Source organism: Varanus komodoensis, unplaced genomic scaffold (genome assembly GCF_004798865.1).
Source record: "Varanus komodoensis strain SLA01 unplaced genomic scaffold, ASM479886v1 scaffold55, whole genome shotgun sequence".
Lineage (NCBI taxonomy): Eukaryota > Metazoa > Chordata > Lepidosauria > Squamata > Varanidae > Varanus > Varanus komodoensis.
In genome coordinates, this window is record NW_025336157.1 from 2,899,502 (window position 1) to 2,918,711 (window position 19,210).

The window sequence follows — 19,210 nt, forward strand, 5'->3', positions numbered from 1 at the left end:
TGTGGTGTTTCTGTCGTCAGGCCGGGGCAGGGGTGTCCAGCCATGAGCCCTTTCTCCCAGCCGCTCATCCTCTGGGGATTTCTGACTCTGACACAATTCTCTTTCCTGAATGGTCTGAGAGCCTTGCCGAAGACTTGGATCCGGCCGGAAGAGACTCAAGGTGAAACGGGCTGGCGCTTGGCTCTCCACCTTTCCTGCCTTTCCTCCCGTTTCCCCCTGGAATGTGGCCTCTGGGAGCTTCTCCAGAATGGAGTTTGGTCCTTAGGCTGAAATAATTCAGCCTGAAAGTTAGGGTCCCCAATGCCAAGCCGGGTTAATTCGGTTTATTCAGCTGGCTCCCCAACCTTGTGCTCTCCACAGCATCCCCTCTCTTCCTGCCAAGCCAGTGGGGCCAAAGGGGAGTGTTAGACGTGCTGGATGGCTGCCTATAAATAACAGAAGCTATTTGAGTCTACGATTCTCCCACTAAAGTTGACCGAAATCTGCCCAACCCCCTCCATTTTCAACACCAAGAGCCCGTGTGGTATATTAGTTAAGAGTGTGGAACTAGGTCTCAGCCGTGGAACGAACTGGGTAATTCGGGGCCCGTTGCTGAATCTCAGCCCAACCTCCCTCACAGGGCTGTTGTTGTGAGGAGAAGATTGAAAGAAGGAGGTTAATTAGGTAAGCCACTTTGAGTTCCTTGAAAGGAAAAAAAAGGCAGGATATAAATATAATCCATCCATCAGTGAACACTGTAAGCTGTCCAGTTTATGTCTTAAAAGGATGCCGGGCCGCACCCACCATCTCTTCTGGTGCCACCATTTTGGCCACACCTTGGGGGCTGAGATGCTCAGAATCAAAACTGGCCTACCCTGGCTGGCTGTTGAGGATAAGAAAGTGGAAGGCAGTCATTTTAGAACCAAAGGTACGTTCTTTTTGTTTGTTGGAAGTGCGGTACGCATTCATTGCTTTTAATTAATTCCGCTGGTCCATGTGGTCGGAACCCGCAGTTAACATTTTCCGCCACCGGGGGGCAGACTCGACCAACCCATGCTTAGCTTTGCCGGCCATGCTGGTTGAGGGAAAGCGCTCTCTCAATTTAGGGGTCATACAGAAGCCCCATAGCGAGGGGCATTCTTAGGGGTGCCCGCAGGTCTGGCCTGGGGGTGGCACAGGGGCCAGGTTCACAAAAGACGCCAAGCCAGTGTCTGGTGATGTGTGTGAACCAGCCACGTTAACAAATCATGCTGGGTTAAGCATGAAGAGAGTCCCCGGCTTCCTGCTGGGTTGTGAACTGCCATGCTCACAGACCATGGCTTGTTAGCAGAGCTGTCGCTTCTGGAGGGCTCCTCTTTGCAAGCACCCCCTGTCCATGCGGCAGTTCTCGCCCTCAGCCGGCAAGCATTGGCCAGAAGGCAGAGGTGTGGCCAGGCTGCGCGAAGCGGGGTGCACTGTATGTTTGGGGGTGCCGTGGCAGGTGTGAAGCTCCACCCCTGTGATTCCAGCAGGGTCCCAGGTCGGGCCTGCGGGTGGCAGGGGCGAAGTTTGGTCAGCCTCGATTCCAGCCAAACCAGCTCCAGCGGGGGATCGGCGTGCCGCCTGTCCGCCACACGGCCCTTCGGGGCAGGCTGATCCACTCCTGTCCCCGTCTGCCACTTCTGCATGTAGGAAGGATCCTCGTGCCAGCTCCCCCGTGACGCCGCCCTAAGCCCCGGCTGCCTCTTTAATCCCGACAATCCGTCCTTGGAGGCCGAAGGGAGTGCTGCCGCCTGCGTGGGAGGGAGCCAGGCCAGGCCAGGCCTCGAGTGTGCCGGCCCGGCATCCCGGAGCACCATGAGCTGGCCAGGCGAGGACTGGAAGGTGGGGCTGCCGGCACAGGCCTTGCGGGCCATCGCCGAGGTGGAGCAGCACCTGGCGCGCCTGCAGAAGGAGCGGCAGCAGAAGCAAGTGCAGCTGGACACGCTGGAGGCCGCGATGCACAAGCAGCGGCAGAAGGTGGGCAGGGGGGCCGGGCCAGGGGTGCTGGCGGGGCGCACGCACAGAGGCTTCTGTGGCTCTTCTTTGGGCCCCCCCCATACATGCCTGTAACGCTTCAATGTTACTTGCATGGTGTCGAGAACTCTTTGGAATCTTCTATACAGCAACCTTGTAAGGTAGGCCAGCAATATTACCCCTCCCCAAGTGCAAACAAGGAGCTAAAGGAATATTTGCTTGCTGCTAAAGAAAAGTAGTTGATATATATAAACATAGCAATCAGAAGTTGATTGTTGTTAATTGATTGTTGTTAATCATGATTCAGACTTAGCCGACAATGGAAGTTGGACTTTCTTAGCTTAACGTAAAATATTTCCGGCGGCACGTTTTACTAATATTGCCCCTCTAACCCTGATGAAACCCCTGGAAAAGTGGAATGCCATTGCTGTGGAATATTTATTTATTTATTAAAACATTTCTATGCCGCCCCTTGCCGAAGCCTCGGGGCGGCTCACAGCACAAATAAAATACCAAAACAACAATATAAAATATAAAAATACCAATATAAAATAAATAACAATATAAAAGAATTCGCCCTGGCCACTTATTTCCCCCATGCTGCTAGGAAAGTAGGCAAAAATAATATTTATTTTGTCCTATTTGTATTTATTTCCTTCCCTTAGGGCTACACGGAGCTCAGGGTGACTAACAACTCCTATAAAAACAGTGCATTGCATTAACATCGTTGCAAGCATAACTCTAGAGATGGGATAAAGTGGAATAAAACTATTGCTGCGGCACCAGAAGCAAAGTTTGTCGGCGGTGCCTGATTTAGGACCAGGGCAAACCGGCAACAGTAGTTGGGCAAACCGGTTGGGCTTTTGCAATGCTGTCCATGTGCAGTTTTTGAAGACAGGGACAACTGAGCGTTGTCCCTAACATTAGCTCCTTGCTCCTCAGAACAGCCCTGGAAGGAAAGCCACGGCCTGTTTCTCCATATTTTTGGTGGAAGGCTCTGAAGGTGTGAGGCATGGTCTTCACTATGGCCAACGGATGGTTTGCAGTAGACAGGCATGTGAAAATGTTAAGGTTTTTTCCAGTTTGGACCAAAAGCAGGCTCCTCGCCCTCATGATCAGGGAGAAAAACCTGGAAAGAGAACTCTGTTCTGTTTTTTTCTTCTCTTGGCCCACAAAATGGTGAAACCAAAGATTGAATCAGGAAAAAAACCATACACAGTCATGCAAATTGCATTATTTACATGGACAGCTGGGTTATGGGATTGGGTGTATTATTGGGGCATGTGCCGATGTAGCTGATTTTTGGGGGGCAAGGAATATCCATACAACGGCAGGATCTGTTTGCTAAGCTGTTTCTGTTCCATCAGCACGAAGAAGAGAGGGCCTCGTGGGCCCTCCTCTCCCAGCAGAACCGGAGCTTGGCAGAAGGTCAGGAGCAGATGGAGCGTGCCCGCCAACGCCTGGCCCAGGAGCTGCAAGCCAAGGAGGGCCAGCTGAGCTGCCTGGAGGCCCAGCTAGTCCAGGCCACCCGCCGGCAAGCAGAACTCGAAGAAGAGCTACGCAGGTACAGGCTGGGAATGGCAACCGTGTCTGTGCTCGCAGTGGGGCTTGTATCAAAAGATCAAGGGGGGAGGCAGCTGCGCGCCTTCTGCAATGACCAAAACTTGTCCACAAAAGGCTGAACAGGGTCACTTTTGGGAATTGGTATCTTAGGAATAAGTTTCTAGCCCTCAAGGCTGCACAGAGACAGCGTGTGGGTGATGCATGACGGAATCACGGGAGCCAGAGGGGGATTCCCAGGGTTTGAGCGACAGGTTTCGGTACCCCTTCATTTATCCCTCATGATGTCTAGTTGTGAAAGAAACTGCACAGAACAGGCAAATATATGCAGATTTGTTCAATGTATGTAGTTTATGCAGAGATAGTAGATTCCCCTCCCCTTTTCAGATTTCAGAAAAGAATAACACTTGGCATTTAGTGTTTACAAGGCACCTTATATAAATTCAGGAATCCCAACAACAACAAATTTAGCACCATTGCTGACACTGCATGTGCAAAAGAGAGATGATTGAGAGCAAAAGTTTATCTCCGGAGCTCTAAATTTCTGCTAGTGTTGAGAGCTTAACCGCACAGTTTAATTGAGAATTACTTGTTCTGTTTGTCTCGCCAGAGGCATTCAGCTTCTTGCACCTCATGGGCCAGAGTCAGTTTCGGAGAAGGCCGTTGGGGCACATTCCAGTGCAAAAGCCAGGAAGGCCCCAAAGGATTGGAAAGTGGGGAAGGGGGGTGCAGTGAGGTGTCGGGGCATTTCTGTCTGGGGAACCATGGAAGGCCAGATTGGAACCCAGGCGGGCAGGCCTGACATCCGTCGTGCGTCTCCCCTGCTCTCCTGCATCCTTCTCTGTTCCCTGCAGGTGCCAGGTAGAACTGGAGAAGCTGCGCTCACAATCCAACCTGGTTCTCCTGCCCCCCCGGTGGGGCTCCCCCACACCGTGGGCCGAAGGTAACAAACCCGCAGAGGGAAACGGGTGCGGGTGTCTTTCAGCCATGGCAAATGAGCGCTGCTGCTTCCCACGCCGGGCTCTGGGGATTAAGAGCGGCTTTGCCAGATAGAGAAGTAATTAGCCCAAGTGTCGCAGGAAGATGGCCGAGCGGCCGGCTGTGAGTTTATCGGGGAGGTGAGGAAGGAGGGGTTGCCCAGTGAGGGGTGAGCCAAGGCCTGGCCAGGGGAGGGGGGCAGAGCTGCCTCTGGAGCAGCTGGAAGGCAGAGGGGAACCCTAGCTTCCCTTGCATCCTGGGGCCAGTGCTGAGTGGAAGAGCAGAATAAGAATAGTGGGAGGAAAGGGCATCTGTTGAACCTCCCGGCATTTTAATCTGTGTTCTTATTCATAGCCAACAAATGACTCAAAAATTTAAGAAGCAGTGGGAAGGGATAATTTATTTATGCATTTAATTTCTGTATTGTCCAGCAGCTGAAGCTCTCTAGGCAGTACACAAGAATTGCAAGCCACAAATGCAAGATAATAAAACCACCCTTCTAACATACAAAGTGGACAATAATTTAGGATGCAATCTCCTGTATATTTAAGCAGAAAAAAAGGCCTACAACTCCCAGCATTCCCCAGCCAGCCTGGCTGGGGATTGCTGGGAGTTGTAGGCCTCTCTTCTGTCTAATCATGCATGGGATTGTTCCTTCAGTGCCTTAGTAGAACCTCCTGAATGGGCCATTGGCTTTTGGGGTGAGAAGCAGGGGAGTATTGGCATGAAGAGTCTTATTAAAGTGTGACCGATGGGGCATGGTGGCTGTGCAAGGGAGAATGATTTGGATTTTCTTTTTCATTTCAAAAGCCTTTAGTCATTAAGGATGGGATGGCATTGAGAGGGGGAGGCCAAAACAGAGGCTAGAATGGGCGTCCCAGTGGGCAGGACAGGAGACACCGCTGTGATTTGTTGCTTGTTCTTGCCACCGACACCGTAAAATAATAATTCTTGGGGGAAGCTTAAATCTCCAGGCACCAACTGGAACCCCGTCTTTTTGGGGTGTCTCTGTTCTGCAGGTGGTGCGGAGGCCAAGGCAGAGCCCAGCAAAACTCCTGGAGCTGGAAAAAGGGTAAGTGTGCAGAATATCTCCTCCACCCTAGGACTGGATGAAATCCGGAACGCGAGCAGGACGCCTAGGTAGGCCAGTGGGCCAGATCCATCCCTCCTGGTGCTTCAGCTCAGCCTCCTTGGGCTCCCCAGATGGCCATGCCTTCTCCCTCAGCCGCCTGTCGTCCAAGACTTACCTGCCTCTTGCGCAGTTTCCCCCCATAAACTGGAAGAATTCCCTCACCCCGGCTCCACAGGTGACCTCAAACCATAGCACTCTCTCCCTTTCCTGCTTCCCAGAAGGTTCAGTGCAGCAGCCGCACAGCTGGGGGTCCCAACTGGGCGAAGGAGCCAGGAACATTGCTGCCCACTGCCCCACCTGGAAGCCCCAGTCCCACAGAGAACGGTGGGGGAGACTGTTCAGCGGCAGCAGAAGCAGCGTCCGTAGGAGAACGACTGAAGAGAGAGAACCAAGGTATTGGAACTTTTACTCTGTGTGGCTTGGCTCGCTTGCTCAAGCTGCCTGTGAGGTACCCTCGCAGCTTGCTTGTGATTCATTGTTAGTATCTGGGCTGAGATGCCTATTTTTCTGGCAGTTTCTTGAGGGGGCCGAGGTAAAAGTGGGTGAAGTCACCCGTTCCTTTCTGTGTCTCCCCCTCTCTGGAACCCCTGTGTCCTTGCTCCGTCACTGCTTTATCTGTCTTGTCTCCCCCTTCCACTGCTGAGGGTGTCGGGAGGGGAGAATCGCCCGTGCCGGAGGTCTGAACCCACGAGTGCAGCGGGCTGGGTGAAAAGCCTGGAGCAGGCATGACACGCTAGAGTCTGGGCAGGCCGTGTCGCTCACTTGCCCCTGCGTGGCTTTCCCTCCTCCGCCTAGGGCTCCAGCTCGCGCTCGCCAAAGCGGAGAGTCGGATGCGCGAGCAAGAGAGGGAAGTGTGGAACTTGCAGGGGCAGCTGGGGCTCGCCCAGGCCGAGCTGGCTCGGTGGAAGAAGCAGCGAGGAGACCAGGCCGAGGTGAGTGGGCCGGCAGAATGGGGAACGTGCGGCTCGGAGTGCGTCAGCCTGCTCAGTTCGGCCGTGGAGGCTTAATCATGACATTTGTATCCCAAAGAAGCACAAAGCGATCTGCAAGGTTTTCCCACCCACATTTTCTCCCCACAACAACCCTGTGGGGTGGCTTAGAGAGAAGTGGCCCAAGATCCTCCAGCAGGAGTTGCACAGGGGAGCTTCCCAGCCGAGTTCAGTGCTCTAACCAGTAGGTCACACTTTCTCTGGCTGCCTGCTCGTCTCCGAGTGTCAAGAGGTAGATGAAGGGGCTTAGGGGTGCCTGTGAAACCCGCCACCTTCTTTTGTAACCCTGCCTGCGTGCAGTCAATGCACTTGAACGTTTCTTTGGATAAGATGCATGGTATTTTTAATGTATTTTAATGTACTATTGTTTCGTACATTTTATGAGCTTTGACTATTGGACAGTATGCAAATGGAAATAGACTAATACCAAATACAATAATACTAGATATAATAGTAATAATAGCATTAACCACCTCTTACCCTGTGGGGCTACCAGATGCGGTTCAAGACCGCTTAGGGGAAAGGAAGGATGCGCCTTCAGGGCAGCCCCTGTCCAAGGAAACCTGCCAAGCCGTATGACAAAGCAGCCTCCGTTTCTCCTCTGCTGCGTGACATCTTTATGAGGTTTCAAGTCCTCATTTCTTGGCCGAGCCGACAAAGTTATTAGCATGATTAATTCTCTGCCACGCTTACTCGTGAGAAGTGCTATAAGGGCGGCTGGCCAAATGCCTTCCTCCCCCACGCGCCACATAATCCACCATGCTGCCCAGTCTAGCTAACGAGGGAGCCGCTCACCTGCAGAGCGCCAAGCTGCTTCCCAGAAGCAGTTCGAGAAGGCCTCAGTTTCCGTAGCGGATCAGGGCCTCGTGGGGGACACCAACAGCAGAGCAGCCCGTTCGGGGCCGGAGAAAAGCAGGCTGCCGTTCAGTTTGCTTGCGTGCCGGGGGGCTTCGCGGCCTCCTACGACGTGGGCTCGGAACCTCCACCCGGTTTGCTGCGTCTCTGCAGTGCTTCCAGTGCAAGTTAAGGGCGTTGCAAGAGCCGAGCTGCAAACCAGAGTGATTCTACAGATCTCCAACAAGCAGGGCTGGTCCGACCCTTGGGCAGAGCTGTGTGCCCTGCCCTGGGTGGCAGATGCCGTTTTGGTGGGGGGCGGAATAGTGGTGAGATGCCCGAACAGGACCAAGGGACCTCTTCCCTCCCGAGGGCCGGAATCGGTTCTGAGCAGGGCAAAAGGGAAAAGCGGAGAGCAAGGTAGAAGAAATGCCAGCCTGTTTTCGCTTAAAGCTGATAAGGTGAGGCAGGAGAAGGGAAGTGGCCATCAGCTGGATCCCTACCCCCCACCCCAGGCCTAGGCCTTTCCACCAGCTAGGCTAAATGTGCTCTGCTCATCTCATCCAGGCCTGCCTGAGCCGTGGGGGACGCTGCCCCATGGCCAGCATTGGAGAAGGAAAAGGTCCAGCCCAGAGGCTGTGCCACCTGCATGCACAGGAAGGCGCAGGCACCGCCTGGCCCATCGCTTCTGCAGCAGCGAGAAGAGGCGCCATCCTGGGCCTTCTGCGTCGCACCGGATTCCTCTTGGCCCCTATTGGCCCCGGTCCAGTGCGCACAAGCTGGAGCAGTTGGTGGTCCAGGCTCCCATTTGGCTCGATCCTCCGGCCCGAGTGCTCTTCCTGCCCCACTGTGGGTTGTGCTTAGGGGAGGAAAAGCGAAGGAGGAGTCTTGCATCAGGCGCCTTGGGTCTCTCGCTTGTAAAAGTAGCCACATCCACCGGGTATCCCTAGAGAGGCTGCGAGCACCGCAAGTGACTAGTGGGGAACGGGCTCTCTGCGTATGCTCTTAGGGTGGCTTGCATCCCGGGGCTGGTGTGCTCTGCTCGTCCCTGCCTGCTCGGATTCCCCTTGCTGGGTCTTTTCCACCAACCAAGCGGATGCCCCCTCTGCGGGGCACGGTCCTCTCCTTTACCCCTCTTGGTAGCTGTGGGCCCTCCAAGGGCGCAAGGATAGGAACAGAAAAAGCTCTCCGCCCATTCTTGCTCCGAGGAGGGAGTTTCTTGTCGGATGGCAGGAGGGCTGGCCGACTGGCCTCCCTCCCTCCCTCCCATCGGAAGTTTTGTTCTGTCCCAGGCCAGGGCGCCAGCAGCCCAGGGCAGGAGGCTGTCGGAGGATGTGAGTGCCCAGCACCGGAGCAGAGACCACCAGAAGGTGGGTGCCACTCCTCCCCATCCTTTATCCTCTCCCTTGCACACTCACCGCACACTCGGGGGAGCAGCATCGAGCAGGGGGCGGCAGCCGTGTGTTTTCACACGCACGGCGCAGCCGGTGGCCAGCGCAGTGGTCATTGTGGCAACGCAAACAGCCGCCCCCCGGGAAGGTCCAAAAACGTGGTGAGTGCGAGGGGTGGATATAGATCCAGGAGCCGGCACTTCCCATCTGCCTGTGCCCGGGCCAGGTCTTTGCAGAGCTGTTGCGTCCGATTTGCTCATTCGAAAAATTAGAAACGGCTCCAGAAGGCTTCCTAGGGTGACAAGGAACAACACCGTCCTTTTTTGCTGAGGGATCCCATTGCCGTCCCCTGTCTCCTGCTGCCGTGAGGGTTGCAGCTCAGCTCAGAGGGAGCAAGGAAGTCAATGAAACCTGCTCATATCAACGCGCTGGTGCTTCATGCCTGCGAGCTCCAACCCCACTGCACCACGGCCTCTTCCTCTTCCTTCCCACAGGCGATGTCATGGCCTCCCCAGGCTGGGAGAGACCTCAAAGCTCATCTAGTCCAGTCTGCACCGATGCTGCAGCAGCATCCCTGCTAGCAGCTCCTTGCCCGTTTCTCTGGATTTATGCTTGAGCTATGCACTCGGTTTCAGCAGGCCCTGCCCGTCTTGCTGGTATTTCTGCCCTTGAGGTTCTCCAAGCCAGGCTTCCATCCCGGCCAGGAACCTGCCCTGCCACAGGTGCTGTTAGCATCTGAAGGCTTCACCTGCAAAGCTTCTGCACGGCCCCTCATTTCTGCTCTTGTGCCAATTTCAAAACAGGGCCCGGCGGGGACAGAGAGGGCATCATCCGGCAGCAGCCGTCGTAGTGTGAGCTCCTCCCGCTTGGAACAGCCAGCAGAGAAACGGGCAGCCCCCGGCAAGCAAAAAGGTAACACGTGCGCTTCTTTGTCAGATCCGGTCGGGATGCATATCCCCAGCTGCCTCCTGCGAATAGCAATAAAACTTTAAAATCCACAATCTCTGAGCCATCCTCTCCTGCTTTCTCTGTCTCCCCTCAGGCCTCCCGTCGCTGAGTCTGCGGGCCCCCGGTACCGAGCAGGAGGAGTTGCAGGCCCTCAGAGCTCAGGTTCTGACCCTCCGGCGGCGCCTGGAGGCCTCCGAGGTCCAGCGCAAGAGCCTCTTCGAGACTTGTGGGCAGCAGCCGAAGGCGCCGCTCTGGCTCCAAGCAGGACAGACGCCTCTGCCCCAGCATCAGAGGAGGGGCTCCCGAGCGCTCCCGGGCGATGGCCAGGCTGCACCCAACGAACAGGGCATGGGGAACGGAGACCACGCGGTAGCAGGAGCGGTGGCCAGCGGTGGCCAGTGGGCTGAGGAGCAGCTGGAGGGCCAAGCAGAGGAAAAGACGGCGCTACGGGCCCGTGCGGCAGAAGAGGTCCCCGGGAAAACGGACGTGCCGGCCCCACCCGTGGCCGAAGCAGAGGGCCTCGCCCAGACCCCCATGTCGGCCAGAGGAGGGGCGGATGCCGAGGGGAACGTGGAGGCCTTGCGCGAAGACCTCCGGGCCTTAGCCGCCGGGAAGGCCGAGGCGGAGGCCCAGGCCAGCTTAGTCCAGCAGAAGCTGCAAAACCTGCAGGCCATGGTGGGGAGGCAGACGGAGCGCTTGGCGCAGGCCATGGAGGCCCAAAGCCGCCACGTGGGAGAGCTGCTTGTGGACGTGGAGGAGAAGGACCGGCTCATGGACGGCCTGCGCCAGGAGCTGGAGGAGACCAGAAGGGCCTTGAACCTGGCCGACGCCAAGGGCCGGCGGCTGCAGGCACTGCTGGGGGAGAGGCTGGGCGGTCCTCATGAAACCAGCCCCACCGAGGCCCCTGTGGCCGAGCTGCAGGGAGGCAAAGGGTGTGCTGGGGACGGCAGCCTCGCAGAATGTCCTCGGGAAGAGGTGCAGGCACAGCCAGGAGTGCAAGAGCAGGTACCGTTTCCTGTGCATGGAATGTTAAAACTCAGGACTGAAAGCAAGTTTCTAGCCCTGATGATGGCAGGTGATATCTGGCATGGAGTTTTCAAGGTGCTCTTACCTCCCCACTCCCGAAAGATATGCAAAGTAAATACATAAGTATTTATGTCACACTTTGAGTCTGTAGAGTACTTTCAAATCTTTTGAGCTGGCTTTCAAATCAAGCCCTGAGCAGGCAGAAAATGAAAACCGCGGTTTGACCTTCTGGTGCCTTTGAAGGTTCAAACCATGGGCTGGTGTTCTAAACTGTAGTTAGTGCAAACTAAGCTGTCCTGAGACAATTGAATTGTATAGGAAGGGATAAATATATTCTAAATAAACAAACTGTGGTTTGGTACAGTGTCTTCACAGACCCATTGTTGTCCATTTTCCTGATTATTGTCAGACTCTCCCCATCTTTTCTGTAGCTGGAGACCTTTCTTGCTCAGCTCCTGCGGGAAAACCAGGCCCTGCGCGAAGAACTGGCAAGTTGGAAGACGTGGAGCCAAGAAAAAGAAAGCAACAGCACTCTCACTCCCCTCGAATCAGCTTGTGCAGGAAACAGCGGAGAGGGAGAGCCTGAAATTGGTAAGGGCATCTCAGAATCTGTAGTGGGAGAATCCAAAAACTGGGGGACAGAGGAGAGAAATGCCTGTTTGGGACATGGGGTTTCATGGGGCTAGTCCACATGGATGCTATTAAGCCTTTGTCTTGGCTGTACCACTTCAGAGAGGAAAGGGGGTCAGGGGATTGCTGCCTTGGTGTCTGTCTCTGAAACATGATAGCTGGGGCATGCTGAGAGTCGAGTATTTTTTCATTCTTATCATGGCTGGAGGGGGGGGTGGTGTTGCAAAGCAAAAGCCACTGGGCCCAGTCCTTCCGCCCTCTGCTCATTACTGGCTTTTGTGTCTTGCAGTTCTAGAAGCAGCCCAGGTGGAGGAGCCCTCATTACGGGGAAGCTGGCGAAGTGTCCAGACCCAGACGGAAGTGGGCCACCGGCGCCGGGAACGGGTCTCCGTTGCCTTCGACAACACCCAGTATGAACCCTATGGGCTCCCCGAGGTGGTCATGAAGGGTATGTCCCAACAGAGGGAGCAGCACCCCGCTTTTAGGCCTTGGGTGGCCGAGTCGGATGCAGAACCTCTGGGATGGGGCAGAGTGCATCCTCTTCATGGCACTTGAGCTGCTTGCAGGCTTCAGTGGGGCTCTTGGGTGAGAAGGACCAGCCTGTACCTCGGCTTCTACACAGCCAAGCTCCTTGCACGCTCCTTTTCCCATTCACCACCCTTCGCTCTGTTTCTCCCGTGTCAAATTTTAGAGCAGGGAAATAGCATTTCAGGCTGGTGGTCCGCATTCAGCTCGGCAGGTGGCGGTCCGTGCAGCTTTGCCCAGCTTTGGGGCTGCCATGAAGGTAGGGTGGTGCCACCCAAGGAAGCGGCCATGATGGGAGTGAGGGCAGGGAGCAGAGCAGGTCGAGTCGTGCCCAAGGGCCTTCCAAAAGCTGGAGCCCGGGCCGCCCAGAACCCCTGTAGCAGCTCCATGGGCAGATGTTACCCTGCCAGACAGATGTGGGACTTTTCTTGCAGCCAGGCACCTTCAGAGGAGAGGCTCCCTCATTCAGTCGCAACCTTTCCTCTGCAGGTTTTGCCGACATCCCGTCTGGACCTTCTTGCCCATACGTCCTTCGCCGGGGCATTCTCGGAAGTGCCCCCATCGCCCAGCTGGCCCCGAGAGCAGAACCAGAAGAGGATTTCCCTGAAGCCGAGGAGGGGACGGGCGTCTGAGAACAAATCCCCCCCAGGTGAGGCTTTCCCCTGTCAAACAGCCGCACCACCACAGAATCAGCGGCCTTTGCAGTCCTGGCCGGAGGCTTCCACACAGAGCAAACTCTTGGCCTTCCATTCGGGTTTTTTTAAAAGGGTGGGGAGACAGAAAGGAGCGCACAGCTCCGTGACAGGGGCCATGCTTCGCCTGCTGGAGCACCAGGCTCCATCTCCAGTAACTCCAGTTCATCATCAGGGAGCACTCAATGGGGAATCCACTTCTGTCTGAGGCCCTAGGAAACCAGAGCCCTGAGCCCCGGGCTCGCTGGGGAAATAATCGGAATCACCCAACCGAGGGTGATCCTGGAATTAATGACAACAGCAGTAACAGTAAGAAGAGTTGTTTTTGTTTGCCTGAGCCCCTCCTGCCATCTGTGGCAGCGCGGCTCCCTCCTCCAGTCTTAAACTCCACGGAGCAGCTTGTGGCTACCGCATTTATTGTGGCATCGGCTTTCATGGGCTACGTTAAAATTATTTTCATTTGCCTTTCGTTGCCTTGCAAGGAAGCTGCAGTGGCAGAGCTGGGGCAGGTCAGGCTGTGGGCTCAGGATTGGGGCAGGTCAGTCGTCTGTGGCTGCGTGGGGAGTCGAACCGGGATTGCCCGAGCTCTGCTCCAGCACCCTCACTACCATGCCAAGCTGGCTCTCCCGACGGAATGTGTGTGTCTTTCAGGGTTGAGCGCTACCTAGAGTAGACCCATTCGGAAGAATAGGGCTTCACTTACTAGGACTAGTTTTAAGTCCCATTCCTTGCAGGCAGGGCTTCGGTTGGGCTTTATCCAACGGTGTTGTAGCACCCTTCATTCTTTCTGTGGAAACTGTCACACTTCTGAGCTTATAACCTCTGCCTTTTCTCTTTCCCCCTTCTTTAAAATCTCCTGATTGCTCCAGCACGAGCCATCGCTCTCCTGTCACTGGGCCGTGGGGGCACGCGGTGCTTTTCCATCCATGGCACCACCACCAAAAAGATCGCCATCTGTGCTCGATCCCTCCGCCATCACCGCTGCCCACCTTTGCTTGCGCGCTTCCTGCCACCAGTTTTGATCTGTTTCTCTCCAAGTCGACTGGTTGACAGCTTATTGGGACCTTCTTGTTGGTTCTTTGCATGGATCTGTAAAGTTTATGAAATCTGACGTTGCCAAGAGGCGGTTCTAAGCCGAAGGAACCATTCCAGCCCCACCTGCTTCCTTTGAATGTGCAGAGGTTCCTTTAAAAAAACGAGGAAGGTAATTTGGGTGCATCTATTGGAAGAAACTGGAAGAGTGCCGGGGACAGGGGGGCAGTTTTCCCCTCCCCTTGTTCATCATTGGAGGAATGCATCTTTCCACAGGAGCGGTTGCTATTTCACTGCCAATCATGAACGCCCGTTTCTCTGGTTGGCTTTTTTCAAGTAACCAATGGCGAAGAGGATCGAGCATGTGGCTGGGGTTGGTACCCTCCCATCCCACCTTTTTTGGCAGGGGGGGGCTTTCCTGTCAACAATAAACATGACGATCCAAGGAGCCAGCCGGCTGTGCTGACTGACATCGCTCTGCCCAAAGATGCTTTTATCATCCGTGTGGTTTGAAATGGGGCACAATCCACCCAGGATAGAGTGCAGTGAACTGGTGTAGACACAGTGCAGATGGTGCCTTTGTGTGTGTGTGTGTGTGTGTGTGTGTGTGTGTGTGTGCAGGTGCGGTCATTGCATTGCCCAGTTTCTCCGGTACAATGAGCATCCAAATTTCAAAGCTGACAACAAAGCCCTCTCTTCTAAGGAGATTCTCTTTTAAAACAGAATGAAAAAGGAGTTGTTCACCCCACCTAAGTAAGCTTGCAGCGGGGCTGTGGGAGAAATATCTGGCTTGTGTATATATATCACACAAGAATATATTTTTGTAACAGAATTCGTTGTGGGCAGATTCGTATAACCAAACTCTCCCAGGCCATCCATTTTGGAAGAGCTACAAATTGTTGTGCTAATCCTGTTACACCTTGCTTTCCTGGGAGTTTCTCACTGCTTGCATAAGCATCTCTCTTCTAATTTCTTCTCACATGGGGACACTGGAGAAAAATGTGCATCTCACGTCTTTTAAAAGAGCCTGTGCTTTTGCCTAGCCTGGCAGTTAATGGTTTTTGTGTATATATGGGGCTACTTAATGGGTCTGGATATTGGTCCATCTGAATTGTCCCTGCTGCCTGGCCACCTTCACCCCAGATGCTAGGGACTAGTAGCGTGAGGGACCTTTGGCAAGCAAAGCCAGGTGCTCTGTTGTTGAAATGCGGTTGCTTCTGCTGTAACCACACACACCCTGAATTCCCCCCTGCATGTGAGTGCAGATGGAAGATTTTTTAAAATCTCTGTTGACCACCTTGGCCTGTGAAAGTGGCGCCGTGGTTAAAGGGGAGGCGTTAGAAAGCACTACTGCATATTGAGTGTCCTTGAATGGGGGGGACCCTGGTTTTGAACCCCATGTGGCAGAATGGCTGTAGATGTAGGAGAGGCCCAGTGCCTGAGGAAGTGGGTGGGGTATGGTTGCTTCAGACAGGACGGTGGCAAGGGCGACGAAGGGAGCGACAGTGGAGTTGCTTCCTTGTGCCTGTGAAAATATAAGACCCGAGTTCAGGAGCGAGGAGGAGGGCCATGCGAAGGCTCTCGAGGCAGGAATCCTCCCATACTGCGGTGAACTCCAAGCCGAGGGCAAGGATGCGTCCCTGGCGGGAGGTCTGGCGGGAGCCCCGCTGAACAGGTGAGCAGCAGGTGGAAATGCTGGGGCGCTCCTCCTGCCTCCGCCGCCCCTCCTCAGCTGCAGCCTCCCCGCCGATGCGACTGACGGCGACTCCATGGAGTTTTCCCTATGAGTCATCCTTAGGCGGTGCCCAAAGGTGGAGCTGGCGGCACCGGGCGGGGGGGGGGCACCTAAGAAAGCGCCCTCTTAACTCCCCAGTCCACATTGTGCTTCCTCCAGGAGAGGCCCTGCTGTTGCTTCTTGCACCTCTCCCTCAGTGCGAACAGGTAGCAGCATGGCTAACAGGTAGCCCCCGGTCCTGAAGGGGGGATGGCCACTGCATCTGTCCAGCCCACTTCCAGCCGCAGTTATGCTTCCCTTCTCCTCCTCCAAAGGTAAATGTGCCTTCCCCCAGCGACTGAGGGCATTGCTTTTGAATGCTGCTTTTAGCTCTGCACCCTTGTGTTTCGATCTGCCACCACCCTGTTTTCTCCCCGAAGCCCTGCTTTTCTCATCGGCGGGCACCTGGCTCCCCAGAGGCAAACGAAGCCCCCTTTCGGGGCTGCGGTTCCGGCATCCGTCCCCCTGGCCCCGCTTGCCCACGACTGCCAGAGCCGCCTTGTCCTCCTCTCCCCACCTCTGTTCCACCAAAGGGTTAACCCACAACACCTTGCCTGCATCCACACCATCTCCCCCCACCCACAGAGCCAGGCTACGCGGGGCTTGGTCCGGTTGCCAAGGTGGCGAGATTGGATGCTAGGCGAGAAAGCGGCGCGAGCCCCGTGAAGGCCGGGGTGGGGGGGCGGCGGGAGGCTTCACCTGCCGGGGCCAGCCGGCAGCATCGGCTCTGGCGAGGGAGGAGCTGCTGCAGAGACGGAGAGTGAGTGAGTACCCGCAGGGATGCTCGGGCGGGTCCCAGAACTGCCTCCGGCTCTCCATCCGCACCCCTCGCCCCGGTCGGGCATCCGTGCCGTCTCCCCTCGCCCACGGCACCCTTGGGAAGGGGCGCCCGGGTGTGGGTGGCTGCCTCGTGGCGCATTGTCTGGGCAGCCTGTGCGTGTGCGCAGCCGGGGCCGGGAGGGAAGCCCCCGGGCATGGGAAAGCCACGGCCGGGGCCGTCCGTGGCTGCTTTCCTGGCAGCACCCAGAGCGAGCGAAGTGGCGGAGTGGCGGGCGGGCAGGACGGTGAGACAGCATTAAAGTGTGCTTGTCTGTGCATGGGTGCCTGCTTGTGCAACAGAGGGAGAGTGGCCGTGTGCGTGTGAGCGAGGCAGGGGTGCAAAACATGTTTACTCGGAGCAAGTCCCATTGCTTTCCGTCGTTCTGGTAAGTGTGTTTGCTTTGTGTGTGCGTGTGGAGCATCGCCAGCGAAGGGCATGGTTTTTCAAAATTGTGACATGACGGGGTGTGGGCGAAAAGAGATGCACACCAAGGAAAGGCAGTGTAAGTCAGACACAAACTGAAGCAGCGTAACCGCTTGCGGAATTGGGCAGGCCGGTGTGCAGGAGGACGAAGAGGGGTGTGCGTGTGCGTTTAGCACAGTAGGGGCTGCACAGCTTTTGTCCTGGAGTGTAACACACACAGTTGATGCGAAGAAAGTGGCAAAAGGGGAGGAAAGCAGAAATGAGCACAGTGAGGTGCATGGGCGTGTAGTGCGGCACCTGTTTTTATTTTATTTTTTGTTTAATAAGGAACAAAATAGCCTGAATAATAATTAATAATTCTGTAATAGCCTAAGTATGCAGGTGTAGAACTTTCCTGGTGAGAGCAAAAATATTGGGCAGTGCATGGGGCCAGGGGGCGCAGAGTGCGTGTGTGTCAGGCGGGAAAGATGTGGCATAAGTGTGTATGTATTAGCACTTACGAAAGACACAAACAGTGAAGCTATATGTGTAGGTGACAATCTAAAATAGGGGGTATGGATGAGAGGCACGAAGACGGTAAAAATTGTGTCAATCAGACAGGATGGAACTGTGTGTGAGAAGGGAGACAGCTTAGGGCGTTATTTTTTTGAATTTTTCTTATGCACCTTCCCTTTTTCCTCGGAAGAGCTCAAGGCAGTCCTCCTATTTTATCCTCGCAACAGCCCTGTGAGGTAGGTTAGTCTGAGTGTCAGTGATTGGCCTGGAGTTACTCCGTGAGCTCCGTGGCCAAGGGGAGAATCCCCAGAGTGCCTCCGCCCCAGTCACGCATTCAGATCTCTACACCGTACTGGCTTATATAATCCTCCCCCACGACTCTGTCACAGCAGCCCTGTGAGGTGGGCCAGCCTGAGAGTCAAAGGCACCCAGTGAGTTTTCTGGTTGGCGGGGACCTGGCCCCCTGATCTCCCCTGTTCCAGGCCCACATTCAGACCGCGACCCCATGCTGGGTCTGTGTAGGAGTGAAAGGACGTGTCTTCTAGAACCCGAAGAGGCTCTTGAGTGTACAAAGCCGCCCTGGATCGTCTTTGCCGTTGGCAGAACGACGCGGCCCAACATTCTGGTGTCTCGACCACCCCATCAGCTCCTCGTGCACAAGTGGGGCAGGACGGAGGGGTCTGCGTGCGCGGGTGCGATCGGGGTGCGGCAAAGGCAAGCACGTGAGAAAACGAAGGGTGTGAGGGAGGCAGATGGAGGAAGAGTCGTAAGCAAAAGGGAAAATTGGCTCTGGCTGGGGTGTTGCTGGCACTTAAAGGACTCAAGGCCCAGGCCTGTGGGATGTGCATCTGCATAAAAGCTGCGTAGATGCACATTCTGAAATAATTGCTAACCACAGATGACAAGCCAGCTAGTTAATTTCTCGTTCAGATTAGCTCAAATTGGAGAAGCAAGTGGCTCCAACCGTCTTCCTGAGCTTAATTGCAGTGTGGCACGGGGACTGGGGCTGCACTGGAGTGGGAGGGGAAGGTTCACCCTTTGCTCCATATCGCAGTCCCCCTCACTGGGGAGCCCCCTTGGCCAACAATTATGCTTAACGGGGGCGGGGATGCTCCCACTTTGATCCGCACCTTGGCCGGTACCTGTCGGTGACTTGAGAGTGCGAGGTGGCGGTATAAATCCATGTGTGTGTCCATAACTGTTCGTGTGTGGCACGTGGCAGGTGTGTCTGTGGGACCCTCATACTTGTACCCTCATTTGTGTGAGTGTGACGGCGCATAATGCAGTGGGAAAGCTGTGAGTTAAAGGACGTATCGCAGAATAGTGTGTGAAGACGAAAAACTGCTGGGACGGCCTGTGTTTGTCCCAAAGGTTTGCTGGTTTCACAAGGGTTGTGCCCTTCAAATTGCACAGAGGGTGTGCGAGTAGCAAGCTTCCGTGGTGCAAGGAGCACTTCCTCAGTCTGTGGGGAGAGGTGGCCAATCTCCTGGGTAGAGTGAAAGCGCAGCGACCCACAGCTCTCTCCTTTCAAAAAATATGCTTTGGGCTTTTCTGAGAAGAAGAATTCTGTGTGACACAGAAATACGCCACATTGGAAATCGGTCTTTGGTGGGCATTCTTCCTCTTGCTCCTACAGCGGCAAAATTCTGTCCCTTTTCTCAGTGGCGGCTGCCAGCCTGCTTCCCACTTCTACCCCGATTCAGATCCCACCCCTGATTCAGATCCCACCCCTTCCCTACCACAGGAGAAGAAGAACAGGGGAAAAGCATCCCTGGCCATCCAGAGAACCACTCTGCTTCCCCTGTGGTTGGTTCCATGTCCCTGCGGAGCCAGTATCAGAGAGAAGTAGCGTTTAATTGAATTGCTTTCAGTTACTGGACCCATCCCTGGTTCTTGGGCATTGGCAGGGGGCCCGGTGTACCACAGGTTCTCCCTCCGCTTCCCCACCTTGGTGCAGTGCTGGGAAGGTCTGGCAGCTTCCACAGCA

General features: G+C 55.2%; 2 protein-coding genes across 4 annotated transcripts in view; both read left to right on the forward strand.

Annotated features, from left to right (window-relative positions):
- Nucleotides 1–14,183, forward strand: LOC123032610 (centromere protein F-like). 3 transcript variants are annotated; one of them, XM_044448647.1, is made up of 15 exons: nt 1–160; nt 765–907; nt 1,651–1,977; nt 3,342–3,538; nt 4,389–4,477; nt 5,532–5,584; nt 5,863–6,037; nt 6,440–6,576; nt 8,760–8,837; nt 9,662–9,770; nt 9,901–10,811; nt 11,264–11,423; nt 11,752–11,910; nt 12,477–12,636; nt 13,549–14,183. In XM_044448647.1, exons 1-14 carry the CDS (start codon nt 43–45, stop codon nt 12,617–12,619), a joined length of 2,799 nt encoding a protein of 932 aa, XP_044304582.1. In that variant the 5' UTR covers nt 1–42; the 3' UTR covers nt 12,620–12,636; nt 13,549–14,183. The 3 variants fall into 3 exon arrangements, with proteins under 3 accessions (XP_044304582.1, XP_044304583.1, XP_044304584.1); XM_044448648.1 differs by having other exon boundaries at nt 5,866–6,037; XM_044448649.1 differs by lacking the exon at nt 8,760–8,837.
- Nucleotides 13,846–19,210, forward strand: part of KCNK4 (potassium two pore domain channel subfamily K member 4) — a 24,489-nt gene continuing 19,124 nt past the window's right edge. Inside the window, exon 1 of the mRNA XM_044448381.1 lies at nt 13,846–13,883. The gene's annotated coding sequence lies outside the window, so the exon portion shown is untranslated. The remainder of the gene's footprint in view (nt 13,884–19,210) is intronic.

Bases quoted from the DNA above. Each gene is read 5' to 3' on its own strand.
- LOC123032610 (XM_044448647.1), top strand. From the start codon at position 43: ATGAGCCCTTTCTCCCAGCCGCTCATCCTCTGGGGATTTCTGACTCTG. The intron at 908-1,650 runs GTACGTTCTTTT...TTCTGCATGTAG, and splicing joins CAGTCATTTTAGAACCAAAG to GAAGGATCCTCGTGCCAGCT. The intron at 11,911-12,476 runs GTATGTCCCAAC...TTTCCTCTGCAG, and splicing joins CCCCGAGGTGGTCATGAAGG to GTTTTGCCGACATCCCGTCT.